General features: G+C 39.7%; 1 protein-coding gene across 1 annotated transcript; it reads right to left on the bottom strand.

The window, feature by feature from the left end:
* Window positions 1-16,359: 16,359 nt before the first annotated feature.
* On the bottom strand, window positions 16,360-17,316 carry LOC102926193 (vomeronasal type-1 receptor 4-like). The gene has a single exon (XM_006997421.2). The coding sequence runs from the start codon at window positions 17,275-17,277 to the stop codon at window positions 16,360-16,362; it is 918 nt and encodes a 305-aa protein (XP_006997483.1). The 5' UTR covers window positions 17,278-17,316.
* Window positions 17,317-21,659: the final 4,343 nt, after the last annotated feature.

The following is a 21,659-nucleotide window of genomic DNA, read 5'->3' as shown; positions in this document are numbered from 1 at the left end:
GACTTTTGTGCAGACTGTAGTGATGACCAGGAGGAACACTGCTCTCTTCAAGACATTTCTCAAAGTTTGAGCATAATGAATGATTTGAGTCTTTACTTCTTCTATGAAAGGAGACACTACTGTATCACAGTACAGGAGCTTGTCCTGGAGAACACTGCATAGACAACTCAGACTATTACTTTGTACTTCATGTACTTTTCCTCACCTCATGATACAAGTGTATTAGTGATACAGCTGTATCTTTCTTGGTCAACATCACACCCATTGTAACACATTATGACATAAAAACACATGAAAACTGAACAGTGGAACACATTTTTTTATCTTTCAAATTCAACATCTTCCCTCAATGATAAAAAGTGTTAAGAAATACAAATTGGAGGTTGGAGAGATGGCTGTTCAGTAGACTCATGTTCAAATTCAGCACACACATGGTGGTTTACAGCCATCTGTAACATCTGTTCCCCAAGTTGAATGCCCTCTCATGGCTTTTGTGGCACTGCACAAATGTGGTGCCAGATATACAGGCAGTTAAAACTCTATATACATAAAATAAAATTACTATATCTTAAAAAGGATAAGAATACAAATTTATAATTCATAAAATCATGCATGTAAATTAAGTAGCAAAAATCAGCTTTTGAGAAAATTTTATGCAGTTCATCAAAGTGATAGAATACAAAATATTTCAAAAAACTAACCAGTTCTCTGATCACAAATATGAACCTCAATTTATATACACATATCCTTATATACATAAATAACCAGAAAATTTTTATGAGGAAACTCCTTCAGAGAATAAACCCCTTATATGAGGTGATTGGATACAAGACTAACTCAAAAAATCAGTAGCCCTCCTACATACAAATGACAAATGGGTTGTGAAAGAAATCAAGGAAACAACACCCTTTACAGTAGCCTCAAATAATATAAAATATCTTGGTGTAACACCAACCAAGCAAGTGAAAGACCTATATGACAAGAACTTCAAGTGTTTGAAGAAAGAAATTGGAGAAGATATCAGAAGATAGAAAGAGCTTACATGCCCATGGATTGGTAGGATTAACTTGTAAAAAGGGCCATCCTCCCAAAAGCAATCTACAGATTCAATGCAATCTCCATTAATATTCAAACACAAATACTCAACTACATATGGAAAAACCAGAAACCCAAGATAGCTAAAAGAATCCTGTTCAATGAAAGAACTTCCAGAGGTATAAAGATTCCAGAGCTGAAGATATACTACAGAACAATAATAATAAAAACCATATTTACTGGATAAAAACAAAAAGATATGGAACCATAAACCCATACAGAAGTTTGTACATGTGTAGACACCTTACATTTGACTAAGAGCCAAATTATAGTGTGGAAAAAGCAAACATCTTCAAAAATAATCCTGGTCCAACTGGATGTAGGCATGTAGAAGATTGCAAAGAGATCCATATCTATCACCATGTACAAAACTCAAGTCCAAGTGGATCAAAGAACTCAACATAAATCCAGCCACACTGAATCTGATAGAAGAGAAAGTGGAGAATAACCTTGAATGGATTGACAAAAGAGACCACTTCCAGAATAAAACACTAATAATGAAGACACTAAGATCAACAACTAATAAATGTGACCCCATGAAACTGAAAAGCTTCTGTAAGGCAAAGGACACTGTCAATAGGAAAAAACAGCAGCCTTCAGAATGGGAAAGATCTTCTCCAACCCCACATCTCACAGAGGGCTGATTTTGAAAATATATAGAGAACTCAGTTTACACACACACACACACACACACACACACACACACACACACACACTTATATATATATGGAAAAATCCCCAGGGACAAAAGTATTCATTTATTCATAATTTTGTGTATCTTCCCTATTTTAATGAGGAATCAGAAACTGGAGATGCGGCTGAGTCATCATCAGCTTCCCTCAGCCACACTCAAAATGATTGATACATCATCACAGTTAAACCTTTTGCAAAGACAAATTCTTTTGAAACTCGTGTCTTTAAATCATAGCTTTGAAGGCTCTTATTTAATGTGCAGCTGACTTCATATATTGTTTTCCAGAGGAACAATCAGTCTCCATCCATCAGCTAAAAATCAGCCATGAAAACTTGAACTAGATGTCAAGTTCAACGTCATTTTCTACTAAGTGTTAAGCTGTGAAACAGACATTTCCTTGGGATGAAGAAATCATTGACATCATTAGGTAAAGAGGAGAGAAAACGCAACTATCCTATTTATTAATGTTGACTTCAGAAGAGTTGTAATAGGGAGAAGAGAATGTTACACAGACATCTACAGTTGCAATAATCCCACCTGTCCAGCCACAGCAAGGATAGAGATTCTCACAGAGATGAAGGCCAGCTCCTAAACACTTACTGAAGAAACAAAGCTCCTATTTAGTCTCCATTTTAAGATCTTCTCTTCCCTGAGACAGTTTCAAGGAAATGCTTACCTCTCCAGTATTTTCCAAGGAACATTGTGCAGATGACTGAATGAACCAGGGTACCACTGCTCATAAAAAGGACTGTTTACTAGACTAACATCCCTCAGAGAGTGCATTACTTTGTCATCTGTCATGTCAGTGAAAGTGTTTGCATGGAGATTACCTCCAATGAAGGAAAAAAACATTGGTCCTCAGGGCAAATCACAAATTTTACCTTGTTAATGATAATGTGTTTTACTTTGTTGGACGTTAAGGAATAGCTGTCAGAAGTTAGAAAAAGTTTCCCATGTTTCCTTTGGGAGCATCTAAGTTTTCAATTTGTGTTGTCCTCAGGTGTGGGGAGGTGCACTCCAATGTAGATCAAGGGATTTGTTGAATGTATTTCCAATGGGGCTTATTGTACAGTACAGTTTCACACTTTCAAAAAATGCTGACATGAAGTCCTTCTGGAAGACCATCAAAATTTAATCAGGAGTCTGGTGTTTTTCCATCTGTAAATCAACAAGTGTTGGGAAAGAGCCATGAACTTGAGGTAAGCCAGAACAGAGATGAGTCACACAGTGGCAGACAGCCCCATGATGGGGAGAGGGGCTTGAAGAAATACAAAAGAATAAAAACCATTGTGGCAATCATGCTTAGAGCAGAGAAAGAAGGAAGGGTAATTCAGAGCAGCATGGCTGTGCTCTGTAAGAGCCTTGCTAGGATGTGGGAATAAAGGAAGGAAAAGTACAATATTTCATCAAAGTGAATTTTTTTTACAAATCTCTTCTTCAGCAAGGCTTAAGGCACACCCATCTTTTAGGGGTGGTCCTTCCTCTTGGGGTATAATCTCCTGGCCAGGTGATTGGCCCATGCCGTGTGAATGTTGAATCTCCAGTCAATCCAGACATTCTACTGTGTTGGATACAATGAGATTTTCTTTAATTAACTTCTCTGTCACTCTAATTTTTTGTACAACAATTACCCCTGGTCAATATTCCAGGAATTATGAAACATCTAACTAGACCAAAGATACAAAGAAAAAGACAATGACTTGTGTGGGGGTCCTCTCCCTCTGGGCCTGTTAGCCACCAAATTGAGAGGGGAAAGAGGCAGATGGGTCAAAAAAATCTTTGGTGACCCATGAGCAGGAATACAGACAGCTCTTTGGGATACAGATTTCAGTGAATAAGTTCAATTTTTTTCCAGAATATAAGGAGCGTATAGGATTGGGGAGCTAAGGGACAAACCCTAATTCGCATTAGTTGGCACACCCCTATCACAAGGCTTAGTGTGTACAATAGGGTACTATAGCAGACAAGTCTTCTTAATGGGGATCTGTGCAAGGCCTAAGTTAAAGAAGAATCAGGCAATTGGTTTCAGAGACAGCCTTTGGATTAGGTCATTTTTCCAGGCCTGGGGACATTGTCCAGATAGAGCTAGGTAGAGAGCAGGAAGTTCTGCTAGAGGGAGGTGGTTCCATTTTGCTCAGCTTGTAGATAAATGTGATAGGCTCATGGCAGGCTGTGACCTTGACCAGTCAGTCATGACTTCCAACATCTTCCTGTTTTAGTAATTAATGAAGAGGCATCACTGCAAACTTTGGGGAACCTGTCTCCAGTGTCAGAAGAGTCCAGGGTCTGGTAGTGAACCATGACCTGATTGTTGATAATTTTTGCAATGGTGATGATCTGTCACCAGACTCAATAAATAAAGCAGGGGACAAGCATCCAAATAAAACAGTACAATCAGAGCACTGATAGAGGGTGGAAGCCAAGAAAATGAGCAGGAATGGAACCAGATAATTTGATCTATGGCTGGAATTTTTAGAGCAGGTCTAGTGGAGTATTTTGAGGGTGTTGACATTAGTTTTAACATCTGATTTGTTTACCTAGAAGCCACATTCTTCCCAGATTACCAAGCAAGTGTCCCCATGTTCAGAAGTTATTATGTCTAGTGTTCTTCTATTACTACTCTGGCAGGACGGTTCATCTGTCTTTGGAGTGACTGGAGGCTCTCAGTTGTAGTTGTCACTGTCTGATCAAGTCTGTGTCTGAATCTTCAGCCAGAGGATGTGTCTGGGTGATGGCAGATGTTGTAGCCCCGGAAGATCCAAGGGAGATGACAAGTCTTATTCCCACCAGTACAGGAAGGAATAACACTTGTCTTTGGCTAACAGCTGTGTTACTTACCCCTCCTCAGATGGATATTCCTATGGAATAATCACAAAAGGGGTACAAAACCCTGTCAGGGCGTGTCTATTCAGGATTTTTTACTGAATACATCATATACACCCTAAGGCTTGCCAGCAATCCTATGTTCCTTTCAATACATTTCATCTCATTATTCAAGTCTTCTTTTATTGTAATTACTTCCAAACTACAAAAGTGCTGCCCACAGGTTTTGGATTTTGGGTCATGCACTATGGCATGGGGACACTGCCAGGTCTTATCTCACAAAGAAAAGTGATTCTACATCCCCACCATCCATCCACCCACCACCTTCAACTTGTGTTGGGACATCCCATCTCCCTTACCAGTAAATGCTGGAATATTAAACTGGTTGGTCACTCAAGGGCTTTCTGCCAATAACAATACCTCTGGGTTGATGATTCTGTCAGACACCCCCATAGATAGTGTGGCCTCTATTGCCCCAGTGGTCAAATCTTCACAAGCTGTTCAAAATTATAGCAAGCAGGGTCTGGCACTTGTTGAGAAAATCCATAAGGACTTCTTCAAACTGATGTTCTTCAGACATCCTGGGGTAGTATCTGGAACAGAGTGAAGTCATGCTTCTGGGACATGGTTCTTGATTATCTTCATCAATCCATATTTCTTGGAGCCTCCCAGGGACTCTCAATGATTCAGTGGAAGGTCATAGGTCTTTGATCCATTTTCCTATGTTATCACTCCCCTCCAAGTCCTGCTGCAATCTGTCAGGGTATTTATGGGTTGTCACATGACAGACACATGAACTTCCAATCCAGTGTTTACTGTCTAGTTTACCAAGATCAGATGCCATGTGAGTTACTGTTTGTATTACCAACCAATCTGTGAACCTTTACTGTGAAGTCAAAGACTGTGCATTCCCTAGCCAAGTGGAATTTCCTCAGCTATCACAATTCACGGCAGTGGATATCCATAGCGGAGATTTCTTTAAAAGGTGAAGATAGAACTACTGTGTGGTCTGAAAACTGACAGCCTAAGCTATATTCTCAGATTTACATTGTATGAGGAGAAATTGACCACTCAAGTTTTCCCCTGACAATCACAACTATTCCATGGCACATGTGCACATGTGTACATACAATAATCCATGTAATATAAAATTTCAAAAGCCTGTATTTAAGGGTACCACTGTTGTGACAAGACACCATGACCAAGGATCCCAATTAAAGGAAGTGGCTAACTGGGCTAAAGAATTCAGAGTGTTTGAGACCATGACTGTGGAATAGAGGAAGGATGGCAGGGAAAGCTGAGAGTTCACATCTTGATACTCAAGAAGTGGGCAGAAAGTGAACTTGGGATGATGAGAGACATTTAAAGTTTAAAGAAACGTTATACTTATACTTAGCCCCGGTGAAAAACCTCCAATAAGGATATACCTCTTAATCCTTTCCAAACTGCAACCACCTGGAAAGTATTAAAATGGTGGAGATTGAGGTGGTGCATATTTTCCAAAACACAACAGCATGAAAGTAAGATACTGAGAATCTACAGAGATGCTCTGCAGGCAGAGAGAGTGGTTTATTACAAAGGAGGAAATATTAGGGTCTAGGAAACCATCGTTAGTAATCCAAGACAGTGGATGTCAGGCATGCACTGTCTCCTAGATGCTCCAGGGAATAAACTGGGGAACACTGGGTAATAGATCTCAGAATATGTACTTGATTTTATATGTGTGTGTGTGTGTGTGTGTGTGTGTGTGTGTGTGTGTGTGTGTGTGTGTGTGTGTGTAACATTTCAGTAGCAAAGCATATTTGGGAAGGTCCCAAAACAGAATGGATGTCTTCAGCATGTCTCAGGGATTGGCATGGTTGGCACACTCTGCCATTTAAGATCATAAGAGGTTGTACAAAAGAAGAAAATCATCCAAGTTTAAAAGACAAATAGCTTAGTCTTCTGTTATCGTTTCTTTTTTGGATATTGCAGCTACACCAGGGCTAAAGTTAACCCTTTACTGCTTGAAGATCAAGACTACTTGAAAATATTTTCATCAGGGATCAATTGGTCTTGCAGGAACCTCCAGTTCTTTTAGTCTTTCTTCTACAAGCTGATCCTTCCACGTGAGAATGGGTCAAAGACCTCACTGGATCATGGCTTTGCTTGGGATCATGGAGGGAAAGTCTCCTCTGTCTTACATGTCATCCCTGTAGACTGGACACTGGTTAGAATCTTCCTAGTAGGGTCTCCATGGCTTCCCTGAATTAGGGAGCAAGTGACTAACAGGGCTACAGGATATTTTATGAGATGCTCCATGTTCCTCCAGGAGTTAGTTGACCTTGGATGATTACCTCTCTTAATCCCACTGTCCACAGCAGTACAGACTTGCCAGTGTCCTTACTGAGAACCCAGGAGGGCACTTGTGTCAATTTGGTATTTGTTACAGTATTGTTATTTTACATGTATGAATGTTTGCTTGAGTGTGTGTCTGTGCACCACATGCATGCCTAGCACCCTGAGTGTCAAAAGAGGACACTGAGTCTCTGGTCCTGGAAACACAGGTGCCTGTGAGCCATCACATAGGTCCTCTGAACTGAACCTTGGTCTTCTGTAGGAACAACAACGCTCTTAACTGCTCAGCCATATCTCCAGCCAAGACTGGTATTGTTCTCTCCTTCATAATATTTATATAGAGCTGGGGCAGCAGCTAACACTTTTTGATACACACTGACTGGATGGCTTTTTGTTCCTTTAAAGCAGAACTTGAAAAACATACCACGGGTGGATCATTACTTTCAGAGAACTCCAGTGACTTCATTGTGTTGAATTTAAACTTTGAAAGTCAAGATCACAGGTGCCATATGAACATCTCATCTTTCACATTCAATTCATGCCATACTTAGTCTTGGTAAGAATTTCCAGTTTTTTAACAGGTGCTGGAGAAACAATCTGCCATCTTAATTTTTATACACAAATCCTGCTTGGCTAAAATATTTCCTTTTTAACACCTTTCCATCATTATCTTTTTTCTACATCCTGGTTTCTTTTCATTTCGTATCCTTCCTTCACATGGTGAAACATGATAAAATTAGCAGGATAGTTAAAAAAGAAAGTTTAATCCAAAACAGCATACATAGCACAATCACATAAATGAACGTTACTAGAATGCATAATATAAAATTGCAAAGCTTTAGATGTTCCCAGTAGATGTCAATGACGACAATGTCCGACAGCAATATTTTCTTCCTTGTATAGTCCAGAAAATATTCTCACATAGGCATTGGCAGTCAATGTGGATGCTGCACAGAAGATATGAGTTGATTCCAGGATGACAGGCTGGACACAAATCACATAAGAATCACTAAGATTTCTTATACTTCATCAAAAGAAGATTTACACACACACACACACACACACACACACACACACACACACACACACACTCACACACGCACATGTGAGAGAGAGAGAAAGAGAGAGAGAGAGAGAGAGAGAGAGAGAGAGAGAGAGAGAGAGAGAGAGAGAGAGAGACCTATATATAATCCTTATGTAGCCAACAGATGAATCCAAACCGTGCAGAGCATGTTATCTTCAGGGTTTAGATTTTAGTGTGGAGATGTACTCATCCTTGTCTCTTCATGGATGCTGCTTCTGAGAGAATCCTACAGCAACATATAGCATATTGGAGGTGAGATAGATGTATCACATCATTCTCTACTTTTTTTTAATTAGTCGTATTTTATTTTTTTTCAGGTTTGACATTCTGGCTGTATTTTTTCTTTTTTAAAATAAGTTTTATTCATTTTACATACCAGTCACAGATCCCCCCACATCCCTCCCCTCAGCCCTACCGCTTTCCCTCACCCACCCACCGCCCATTCCCTCTTATAAAAATGTGAGGCCTCCCATGAGGAGTTAGCAAATCTAGGTCCATTCGGTAGAGGCAGGTCAAAGCCCCTCCCCCTGCCTCTAATGATATATTACATCATTCTTAAATATACAATGAAGGTATTGATCTAACTAGATTAAAGTTGGTCTAATAGAAAATGGTTATTCTGTCGGTCACCCTCAATTCCCAAAAGCCTCACCAAGAATTCAAAAATGTAGCATTAAGAAGTATAAAGTGTGCTGAAACCAGACTGTAGAATACACTATTAGGAGAATGAGAGAATAATCAGGGGAAGATGAAGTCCTATAAGACTTTGTAGGAAACTAGACTCTTCATTTTGACTTTCAGTGATGAAGTGTAAAAATTCATGTGGTAAATCCCAGAAGCAAAGTCTCCACATCTTTATTGATATTTATCCCTACAGGAACATTTCCTTAGGGAAAATTAAAGAAGGTTTACCTGGACGTGTGAGAAGCAACCTTACAATGCACAATACCCTCCGTATCCAACATGGCAGCATTCCCAAAAAATACATGGGAAACAAAGACACAAACGACTAGGCAGACACATATTTATTGTTCAGGTACCTTATTATCCAGGATAGAAAAACATGTCTGCTTTCATCTTTGAAGTTTACATCTGTCCATTGACAACAATACACCAATTTATAAAGTTATTAGCTTTGTTTACATGAGATAACATTTGTAAACACTCTTCACATGAAAACCTAGATATGTTTGCACAATACCACTGGTAAAGAAAAGATTACCAAGTATATGCATTAATTGAGGTCATTGAATTCTCTAATCCATCAAGACTAACACATTGACTACATAGGATAAGTAAAGTTATGTCATAACTGGCTCTTTCTTCTTTCCTTCCTTAATTCATTCCTTTCATTCTTTCCTTCTTCTTTCTTTCTTTCTTTCTTTCTTTCTTTCTTTCTTTCTTTCTTTCTTTCTTTCTTTCTTCTTCCTTTCCTTCTTTCTGTCTTTCTTTGTTCCATTTTCTTTATTGGGGAGATGGTTAGAGAGTTTTGAGACTGCGGCTCTGTATCAGAAGTGGTCCAGTATCTCACTCTATAGCATTGGGATATACCATTGATTATATTTCAGTTTTCCTGGCTAAACTCCCCTAATTTTTTAGGTCCTTGTGGTAAAACACATAGTTGCATTTTCTGGTTAATTGGTGATGTGGGAGGGCACAGTTACCACCCCTTGCACCAAGGGTGTTAAAAGAAAGCAAGCTGCAGAGTTCATGGAGAGCAGGTCAGGGAGATCCACTTGCCTCTACCTCTTGAGTACTGAAACTGATTTGGGTTGAGATCACCACATCCAGCCCATACATGTAGTTTTCAGCCTACTAGTAACCAATGAAATAAAACGTTCTATGAGATAAAATGCATCAGTATGTTCTGGTCAAACTCTAAACACTTCTAAGAAGCAGAAATCCTAACTTTTGATGTTGGAACAAGAAGTCTTGGTCAAGTGCAGAGGGATGTGTGAATTCTATTTTTTTTTTAAAAAAGCCCACAGTGACAAGAATTCCACAGGCCAGCCATAGAAAGATAGAGAGTCTCCTGAGGTGTGAAGGCTTTTCCCTGAACTCAATCACTTCAGAAACACAGCTCTGACCCACCCTGACAAGGAGGACTCCGGTCGCCAACTATTTTCCTGAGACAGAATTCAACACAGTAATCATGTTTCACATAGTATCTACAGAGCTTTGTGCAGGAAGTTTTCAATACAGGTGAGTCCAGGATGCCAGTGTTCATAAAGGGCAGGTGTCTGGCCATGATATCCCTCAGAAAGACCATTAAAACAACACCTTTTAGTGGCAGCATCTGCGTGGTTAAAGTTTGGGTTGGCTCTAAGGAAGAACAGGTTTTCTCCCCATAGCAATCACCACAAACAACTTTTGGTGGTTACTAAGGAACAGCTGTGCAGAAGTTAGAAAAGGTTTGCATGCTTCATTTTTGATAATCTATGTTTGGAATTGATGTTGATATTAGTTATGGAAATGTGTGCTTGGGGATGGATCAAGGGATGCATTTATGGTATCACCTGTGGGGTGGTGTACACTGCACAGTGTAAGTAAAGAGGTTGCAACAACTCTGGGTTTGGTCCTAGATTTTTGGCACCAAAATATGAGTTTTCCAACTCTGGGGAAACGTGTCCTGACTACCTGGGGAGTCAGGCAACACCTTGACCTGCTAATGAGAGCTCTTGATGGCTGAAGCTGCAAAGAAACAGTCCAGCCCTGGAGGGTGAAGTATCCCAGACACCTTGAGCTGCTCAGAACATCAGCTCTGCCCTGAGGTGTTCTGGACACCTGGAGTTGTTTAGCAGAGCCCTGACATTTGGAACTGCAAAGAAGCAGCCCAACCCTGGAAGGGAAATTTTTCTGACTTCTCACCAAAGTCAGGCCTGGAACTGTTTCAGCAGGGAAGGGAATCCTGACTATTTGGGAAAGTCTAGGTATACCTGATGTGATGGGGGATGGTCTTCCTGCCGGATACAGCAATCCTGCTACTCTCCTGGAGAGCAGCTACAGCGGAGCTTCGCTCAGCCCCCAGTTGAGGCGTCTTCCTAGCAGAGCTCTGCTTCTCCAGACTAAGATGTTGCTTCTTTTGCTTCACCCTGCAAAGGGGGAAACCCCTGCAGAAATGCAGTAATCTTCTCTATGTCCAGAGAAAAGTGTTACTTTTTCTGCTCTCTCTTAATCTGACCACTTAGGGACATCTCAGCAAGGATCTTTTCTATGCCAGTGAATGAAGATCTTCGCACCCAAATCTCTTTTGAGAAAGAACTTTATTTGGGAAAGAGGAGTCCAAGAGAGTAGCTGCCTCTATCAAGGTGGAGAGAACAGCCTTTTTTCTATCTGACCAGGCAGGGGAGTTTACACAGGAAGGCCTGGGCGTGGAGTCAACCAGGGGTTGACTTAGGGTCCAGGATTCTGCTGTCCTGCTCTGTGATTGGTTGGTTTCACAAGACAGTTGGCCAAGGGAAGAGATGGCTCTGATCTGAATGAGCCAAACTGTGGTTCTTTCTGTTCTGATCTATCTTTCCCTAGTTCTGGGCTCCAGGGTCAGGGTGGGGTTCTTTAGCCAGCCCCTTTTCTCTACACACATTACTCTTTCAATCCTCCAAAACCATGCTGAGGACAAGTCCTTTCATAAGGACCATCATTGTGTGAGCTTGAGTCTAGTATATCCTATGCAGGTCCTACATTCTTCTATATGTGGCCTGAGACTGTTTAGTGTGTCGGTATAGACCCATAGGAGCACGTGTTTCCTCCAGCAGATTCTGTGAGTTATTTCAGTGTTCACTTGTCTGTACATAGGTCTTAGGCTTGTTTTCTGAGATACCCCTGTATCCTCTGACACTACAGAGGTCTAATGTATTGCCACTGTGCAGAGAATCTGCTGTATAAATAATCCAGGGTAAACTGGCAAGGATATGGATTAGGCAATCAACACCTATAGAGAACCAAGTATGAGTGTGTGTCTGCAGTTCTAGTGTAGCTAGAGTTTTCTCCAGTCCTGCCTGGCCCACTGTCAGGACAAATTTCTCTCACCCGCCAGTCCCAGACCTCAGTCGCTCAGACCCAACCCAGTAAATGGCCGTGGCAGGCTTTTTGTTATCTAGTTCTTCTATCTTAAACTAACCCATTTCTATAAATGTAGACCTTAATTTATTTTTTGTTTTACGGAATCAAATAATATGTATGTTTATTCATATATTATGTGTATACTTTATGTGCAATTTTATATATTTATGTATATACTGATGTACAGTCAAGTTCAATCTTCATAATGAGAAAGAAACACATGCTAAGTCCCCCCATTATTATAACCACCGTCATCCTTTCCATTCCTGTGATCCTCATCATCATCTTCTCCATCTCCATCCTCCTCATCAACACCATCATATTCATTAAAATATCCACATCCCACAGGAGGAAGTTCAGCTGTTGCATGTAGCCACGGAGATCACCTCGACTTAGGACCCAAGATGTGAACCACCCTTCATCTCTTCGGAATCCCCCAGCACCCATCAGACACTTTAGTACATTACTAACTATTACTATGTATTTCTCTACAATTGTGTGGGTGTGTGTGCTTATGCACATGTGTGGAGTTCAGAGGACAGCGTGGGACTTGGTTCTCTCTGTCCACCTTTATGACAGCTCTGGGGATTCAACTCAACCTGTGAGTTTTGCACAGTGGATGCTCAACCTACTGAAATGCCTCCCCAGGCCTTAAGATAAGAATTAAAGAAAGAAGGGAAGGAGTGAGGGAGGGAAGGCTTAAATAGAAGGAGGGGAAACTGTCATCAGAATAAATTGTATGAGAACAGAGTCCACTTTCAATAAAAGGAAACAAATGAAAAATTATATTTTTATTTTTAATGTATGAATGTTTGCTTGAATATGTGTATGTGCACTGCACACATGCCTGTTACCGTGAGTGGTCAGAAGAGCACACTGAATCCCCAGGAACCTGAACCACAGATGTCTGTGAGCCATGTGTAGGTACTGCGAAACAAACCCAGCTCTTTTGTGAGAGTAACAAGAACTCTTAACTGCTCAGTCATCTCTCCAAGGCTGGTATTAATAACCACTGTGTAATATTTAGACAGAGCTTGAAAATAAAGCCCATAGAGCCTAATCCATTCAAATACATACCAACTGGACAAATATTTTGTTCTTTTAAGGCAGTGCTTGTAAAACTTACAAGGAAAGACCAATACTTGGAGAGAATCCCATTTTTACTCAAAGTATTGAATTTTGACCTCACGAAGATAAGTTCCCAGATGGCATATCTCACCTTTCACTTCCATTCAGAATTACTCAGACAATCATAACTTGGTCAGGCTTGCATACTTTCTTCCTGATGCTGGGAAATCATTCAGCCATATTAACCTTTATATACTTTTTTTCTAAAGATATTTTCATTCTCCCACACTTTCTACAATATCTTTTCATGTGTCCTCTTTTCTTTTTATTTTTCCTTTCATCATATGATGAAACAGAGCAAAATAGTGATTTAAGTTAAAAAGAAAGTTGGCTCCAAACTTCATATGTAACATCATAGCAATAAATTAATATCTCCATTATACAAAGTGTTCAATTATGAAGCGTTGTTATTCCCCTGAAAATGCCACATAAAACAGGTCAATCAAAAATATATTCCACATTGTAGAGTCCAGGAAATGTTCTCATATACACATTTGTGATCTCCATTGAGAATAAATAGCAGATGATTATAGCAAAATATCAACCAACTGAAGTTGACAACGTCCAACAGAAAAACAAGGAAAAGCCTTGATATAATGTCATCTTGAGGCAATGGCTGAGGAGTTTTAGACATATGTCCCCTCTATCCTCTAGGTGGATGGGCAGCCCATTAACCGTTACTATTGTAGACATCATTATATCTAGAGATGGACAATAGACCCCTCTCCTTGAAACAGTTTTCCCCTCAGTTTTTATGAAGGACATAATGTCTTTCCTCTTGGCCTGTTTTGCTGTTCACATTGGTGCCTGTCACAGAGTCAGAGCCCATACTTACTCATGGAAGGGATGTTAGATGATTGTTGAAACCAAGTGTCTGTGCCTCAACTGAGTAGACCTAACCAAATCTCCTGAGCCTGCTTCTCCATGAGCTCACAGAGCACCTGGCAAGGCACACACAAAAGTCTTTAGATCCGAAGTATAGTGGAAGGCTGCAAATGATGACTCTTTGTAGATGACTAGGGATTATAGAAGGAACGAGTGGTGTGTTTTGCATATGTGTATTTTGGACAGAAGATTCACACTTTTGTTAAAGACAGTCTAGACCCTATGCACTGAGAATCTCCTAATTTCTTTATGCTTCATCAAAAGGAGATTTACACACACACACACACACACACACACACACACACACACACACACACACACAAGGATGATGATTGAATGTCTTTCTCTATGATGTGAATGTGTAGCTCTGATTTGTTGATAAATAAAATACTAATTGGCCAGTAGCCAGGCAGGAAGTATTGGAGGGATAAGCAGAGAAGGAGAATTCTGGGAGAGCAAGGCTGAGTCAGGAGATGCCAGTGTGCCTTTCAGGGAACAGCATGTAAGAGCACACAGGTAAAGCCAAGGAACATGTGGCAACATATAGATTAACAAAAATGGGATGAGTTTGAGTGTAGGAGCTAGTCAGTGGTAGGCCTGACCTAATGGCCAAGCAGTTTTAATTAATATTAAGCTTCTGTGTGTTCATTTGGGTCTGAGCGGCTGTGGGATTGTAGGACAGCAGTGAGCCAGGTGGGACCAGGAAAACTTCAGCTACACACACACACACACACACACACACACCTATATGTAATCATGATGTAGCCAGATGAGTCAATACCATACAGTGTATATTACCTTCAAATTTGTACTTTGGTATGGAGATGTACTCTTTCTTGCGTGGTCATGGTTGTTAAGGCTGAGAGAATTCTACAGCAGCATATAGCATATTGGAGGTGAGATAGGTTCATCGTATCATTCTTATCTATCCAGTGAGGTGCTCCACAGTTGTTTTAACCAGAATGTGAGTAGTTTGTGTTTCACCTCCATTTCTAAATAAATAATCAACAATAATTAAACTGTAATTTGAAAGATGATAAACTGTGCTCAAATCAGTCAATAGACTATACCATCAGGAGGAAGGAAAAATAAACAGGAAAAAATAAATGAGTCTATTAGGAAATAGGAGCTTTCTTTTGATTTCAATGATGGTAAGGAAAATCTCTTGCAGTGAATCCCAGAAATGAAGTTTCTACAGCTTCATGGATATTTGTCCATCCAGCAAAATTTCTATAGGGAGAGACAAAGAATGTTGACCTAAATATGTGAGTAGCAATCTACCATTGCACAGCATTTTCCTTATCCAACATGCCAGTATTAAAGATAAACATATGAGCACTAAAGACACAAGAGAAGTATGGCATAATAATAGTGTTCAGGTGCCTTATATGGGTATAGACTCTAGGAGAAGCACACTTCTTCATTTTCAACAGTAAAAATTCATGTCTGCCAATTAACATGCATTTATGATTATACACTATAAAATTATACACTAATATATGAGTTGTTATAATCATGTATATGAGATAACATTTCTATGAACTGTTCAAACAATAAACATGAATATGTATAGACATCTGAAAGGAAAGGAAAAATGATCAAGAATATTGATATAGAGGCTGGAGAGATGGCTCAGAGATTAAGTGTTCTTGCTGTCATTTCAGAGGTCATAGGTTCAATTCCCAGTGTGCACATGATGGCTCACAACCATCTATAATGAGATCTGGTGCCCTCTGCTGGTGTGCAGACATATATGCAGGTGTAACACTGTGTACATAATAAATAAATTTTGAAAAAGAATGAGAATGACAAGAATATATATATATATATATATATATATATATATATATATATATATATATATATATATATATATGGGTTGCATGTGACCTAAAACAATAAACCAACAGGAACACATTGATCTCCTAAGGCAATACTGAATATTTATGAGATGACTGTCATTCTTTTTCTTTCTTTTTCTCTCACTTATATATTATCTTCTCCTTTAGGGTACATATAAGGAGTTGTGAGACTGGGTCTCATTATCACAAGTCGGACTGGATCTCACTCTACAGCCTGACATGCCATTGATTACATTGCAATCCTCCTGGCACAGTCTCTAGAATGCTGGAATAAGTTTAGTGAGTCAACATGTCTGTTTTATGAGGAAGAATTTTCAATCAACTTTTACTAAATAGTGTGTACTGCTGCTAGTAAAGCTGTCTTCTGTTTGTCATGTTGACTGTGGTTTTCAGCAGTTGAAGAGCACAGAACAGGGATCCTTAGGATCCCTAAAGATCAACAGGAAAGGAGAAATAGTGGGGAAGCTTGCAGTCAAAGCTTCATTTACATGCCTGAACCAGAGATGAGAGTCCATGAAAGAAACCTGAAACAAACTGCAAATACAGTCTAGAACATAAAAGCTTACAAAGGTGACCACCAGCATGAGGATGGTGTGGGCTGCTCTGGTCTCAGCATGGCCTCGGTGGTTCCTGTTTGCAGTGAGAATGTGCTGTGTTCGTTGGTGATGTCTATAGAGGAGAAGCACCATGGAGACACTGGACCAGACCATGATGCTTATAAATATGGCATCATGGGAAAAACGCAAGATGACCATGCCTACACTGAATCCAGATATGGAACAGACCCACTTTCTTATATTGTTAGTGTCATTGCCTGTGCTCTGTGGACCACTGACTTTCATTGGAATGTAGATGTTATTTAAGACACTGAACAACCAACAACAGTAACAAGAATAACTCAGGACATTAGGGGCTCTTCCTCGAAGCATCAGCCTACCCCAATGTACAGGAGCAAGAGTGAGAAACTGATGGATGCTCAAGACACAGGTGAAGCACATGTTTGTGCTTCGAGCCACCAGGCGAACGAAGAACTCAATTTTACATTGCATGTTAGTTGCAGGACTCCTAGGAGCAAAAACCATCACATTGCTTGGAAATGCAGTAATGAGGAGAAGGAAGGCATTGGCCATAGCCAAGTTGGTGACAATAACCTGTGTGGACCTCATTCGAGAGCCAGTAAACATGGGAGAGATATTATGGAAAAACAGAAGAATGTTGGCCAGAGTCCCAGTTCCAACCTGGGAAAGCAGGAGTATCTGGAAAGCCAAGTCCTCAGTGGTTTTTGGAGCTTTACTCTGAGAAGTCATGGAGAGGTCTTCAGTGCAGACTGGAGTGATGGCCAGGAGGAACACTTCTGTCTTCAAAACACTTCTCAATATCTGAGCATAATGAATGGTTTGAGTCACTACTTCTTCTATGAAGGGATACACAATATATCACAGTATAGGAACTTGGCCTGCAGAATACTGCAAAGACAACCAGACTAATATTTTATTCTTAATAAACTTTTCCTCACCTCATGATGGAAGTGTATTAGTGATACAGCTCTATCTTTCTTGTTCAACATGATGAACATTGTAACACAGTATGGCATAAACACATATGAACACGGAACATTGGAACACATTTTTTTATCTTTTAAATGCAACATTTTCCCTAAATGATAAAAGGTGTTAAGAAATACAAATTTGAGGTTGGAGAGATGGCTATTCAGAAGACGCATGTTCAAATCCAGCGCTCACATGGTCATTCACATCTATCTGTAACATCAGTTCCCCAAGTTGAATGGCCTCTCATGGCTTTTGTGGCACTGCACAAATGTGGTGCCAGACATACAGGCAGTTAAAACACTATAAGCATAAAGTAAGATTGCTATATCTTAAAAATTATAAGAATACAAACTTGTAATTCATAAAATCATGTAAGTAAAGTAAGTGGCCAAAAATCCCATCAGCTTTTGAGTAAATTTTATACAGATCATCAAAGTGACAGAATAGAGAATAATTTAAAAAGGATCCAGGTACTGATCACAAATATGAACATCAATTTATACATATATATCCTTATATACATAAACAATTGCAAATGTTCTACAATGGAACTCCTTAAGCAGATAAATATCTTCTGAAAAGTGACTGTATATAAGACTAAATGAAAAAATCAGTAGCCAACCTACATACAAATGGTAAATGGGTTAAGGAAGAAATCAAAGAAACAACACCCTTCACAATAGCAACAAAGAATATAAATATTTTTGTGTAACTTTAACTAAGCAAGTGAAAGACCTGTATGAGTAGTACTTCAAGTGTTTGAAGAAAGATATTGGTGACAATATCAGAAGTTGGAAAGATCTCACGTGCTCATGGATTGGTAGGATTAACATAGTAAAAATGACCCTCCAACCAAAAGCAATATACAAATTCAATGCAATCGCCATTAAAATCCCAAAACAATCCATCACATATCTCGAAAGAACAATACTCAACTATATACGGAAAACCATAAAAATCCAGGATAGCTAAAATTATCATGTACAATAAAAGAATGTCCAGATGTATCACCATCCCAGATTTCAAGCTGTATCACTGAGCAATAGTAATAAAAAAACACATGGAATTGGTATAAAAAAAGAAAGTTTGACCAATGGAATTGAGGACCCATATATAAATCCATATACCTATAGACACCTGATTTTAACACAAAGCCAAAATTATACAATGAAAAATAGAAAGAGTCTTCAACAAATAGTGCTGGTATAAGTGGATGTTGGCATGTAGAAGATTGCAAATAGATCCATATCTATAGACCCGTATAAAACTCAAGTCCAAGTAGATCCAGGACTTTAATATAAACCCAACTATACTTAAATTGAACAGCTTTGAACGAAATGGTCCAGGAGACCACTTCCTGAATAGAGCACCAATAGTGCAGGCTCTCAGGTCAACAATTAATAAATGGAGCATCATGAAACTGAAAAGCTTTGTAAGGTAAGGGCCACTGTCAATAGGACAAAACAGCATCCTACAGAATGTGAAAGATCTTCTCCAACACCACATCTCACAGAGGAATGACTTTCAAAGTATATAGAGAACTCAATTTACACATATACATGGGGATTTTCCCCATGTACAGAAGCATTTAATTTATTCATAATTTTCTTTATCTTAACTATTTTAATAATGAAGCAGAAACTGGAGATATAATTGAGGCATCATAAGCTTCCTTCAGCCACACTTAAAATGTGTTAATACACCATCACAGTTACACCTTTTGCCCAGACAGAATCTTTTAAAACTCGAGTCTTTGAAGCATGCCTTTGAAAGCTTTTGTTCAGTCCACAACTTATTTTGTATATCGTATTCCAGAGGAACAGTCAGTCTCTACCCATCAGCTAAAAATCGGCCATTCCATACAGAGATGTCACATTAAATGTCATTTTCAACTAAGTGCTAATCTGTGAAACAGACATTTCCTTGGGATGAAGAAATCACTGACACCATTAGGTAAACAAGAGACAAAAGAGCAACTATCCTAACCATTGTGAGTTTCAGTAGGGAGAAGAGAACATTAAGAAGAAATCTACAGTTGCAGAATCCCACCTGTCCAGCCACAGCAAGGATGGAGATGCTCACAAGGATCTTGGCCAGTTCCTAAATGCTTGCTGAAGAAACACAGCGCTGACTTCTTCTGCATTTGAAGATCTTCTCTGTGTATCTATTTCCCTGAGACAGATCCAAAAATATTTACCTCTCCAATATTTTCCATGGAACATTGTGCAGATGACTGAATGAACACAGAGTACCAGTGCTCATAAAAGGACTGTTTATCTAGACTAACATCCCTTAGAGAGTGCATAAGTTTTCAACTGTGATGTCAGAGACAGTGTTTGCATGGAGACTTTGCCATACCTCTATTGAAGGAAAAATACTGGTCCTGGGGGTGTATTACAATTTTTACTTTCTGCTTGTTAATGATAATGTTTATGACTTTGTTGGATGCTAAGGAACAGCTGCCAGAAGTTAGAGTAAGTTTTCCATGTTTCCTTTGGGAGCATCTAAGTTTTCAATTTGTGTTGTTATCATGCGTGGAGAGGTGCACTCTAGTGCAGACCAAGGGATTTGTTGAATATATTTCCAAGAGGGTTCATTCTACAGTACTATTTCACACTTTCAAAATCATACTGGCATGATGTCCTTCAGGAAGACCATCAGCATGTCATCAGGAGTCTGTTATTTTCCCATCTGTGGCCCAACCATTGTTGGGAAAGATCCATGAACTTTAGGTAAGCCAGAGCAGAGATGAGTCACACAGAGGCAGAAATACCCATGGTGGGGAGTGGAGCTTGAAGAAATACTCAAGAATAAAAACCATTGTGTCAATCATACTTAGAGAAAGAAATAAAGGAAATTCAGAGCAGCATGGCTGTGCTGAGTAAGAGCCTGTGTGGGAATGTGGGAAGGAACAGTACAGTATTTCATCAAGGTGAAAGTTGTTTACAAATCTTTTCTTCACCATGGCTTATGGTGAGTCCACCTTCCTAGGAGTGGTCCTTCCTTCTCAGGACATAATCTTCTGGCTCGGCTTTTGCCCCATGTATGTGAATGTTGAATATCCAGTCAGGCCAAATATTCCACTGTCTTGGATAGAATGACTTTTCCTTTAATTATCTTCCATGTCATTCTAATATTATTTGTACAATGGTTATTCTTAGTCAATATTCCAGGAATTAGGAAAGGTATAACTAGACCAATGAAACAAAGTAAAAGATGATGACATTTGTGAGGGTCCTCTCCCTCTAGGCCTGTTGGACCAGGAAGCAGGGAAAGAAGCAGATGGGGAGAGAAACTTTGGCAGCCCATGAGCATGAACAGAGACAGCTCTTTGAGAGACAGATGTTGGTGAATCAGCTCCATTTTATTCCAGAGTATAAGGAATGTAAAGGAAGGAGTAGCCTGGGTACAAGTCCTAATTTGCATTAAGTGGCACACTCCTATCACAAGGCTTAGTATGTGGCAGTAGGGTCCTATAGCAGAGCCCAAACCTAAGTCTTGTAGCAGGAATCTGTGCCAAGCATCAATCTAAAGATGAATCAGGCATCTGGTATCAGAGGCAGATTTTAGATCAGGTCATTCCTGCAGGCACAAGGACATTCTCCAGATGAAGTTAGGTAGAGAGCAGAAAGTTCTGCATGAGGGAGAGAGCTCCATTTTGCCAAGTTAATGGAAAAAGCTGCTATACTTATGGCAGACTGGGACCTTGACTAGCCAGCCACGGCTTCCAGCATCTCTCCCTTAATTTTTTAATGGAGAGGTGACATTGTAAACCTTGAGGAACCTTTCACCTGTGTTGGAAGGGTCTAGGTTCTCGTAGTGAATCATGAACTCATTGTTGGTAATTTTAGCAATAGTGATGATCTGTCAGCAGAGGAAATGAGGAAGTCTAGGGGAAAGCATCCAAATAAAACAGAGCATGATCAAAGCTCTGAGAGAAGGACGGAGCCAAGAAATGAAAGGGTATGGAACCAGGTACTTTGCTCTATGACTGGAATTTTTAGAGCAGGTCTAGTGGAGCAGTTTCAGGGTGTTGGCATTAATTTTAACATCTGATTTCTGTACATAGAAGCCACATTCTTCCCCCAATACCAGGCATCACTTCCCATGTTGAGCAGTTATAGGGTCTAGTGTTCTAT

The sequence above is a fragment of the Peromyscus maniculatus genome, chromosome 1, assembly GCF_049852395.1.
Source record: "Peromyscus maniculatus bairdii isolate BWxNUB_F1_BW_parent chromosome 1, HU_Pman_BW_mat_3.1, whole genome shotgun sequence".
Classification (NCBI taxonomy): Eukaryota; Metazoa; Chordata; class Mammalia; order Rodentia; family Cricetidae; genus Peromyscus; species Peromyscus maniculatus.
Note: the sequence above shows the minus strand (reverse complement) of the source record. Positions and strands in the feature narration are given on the sequence as shown.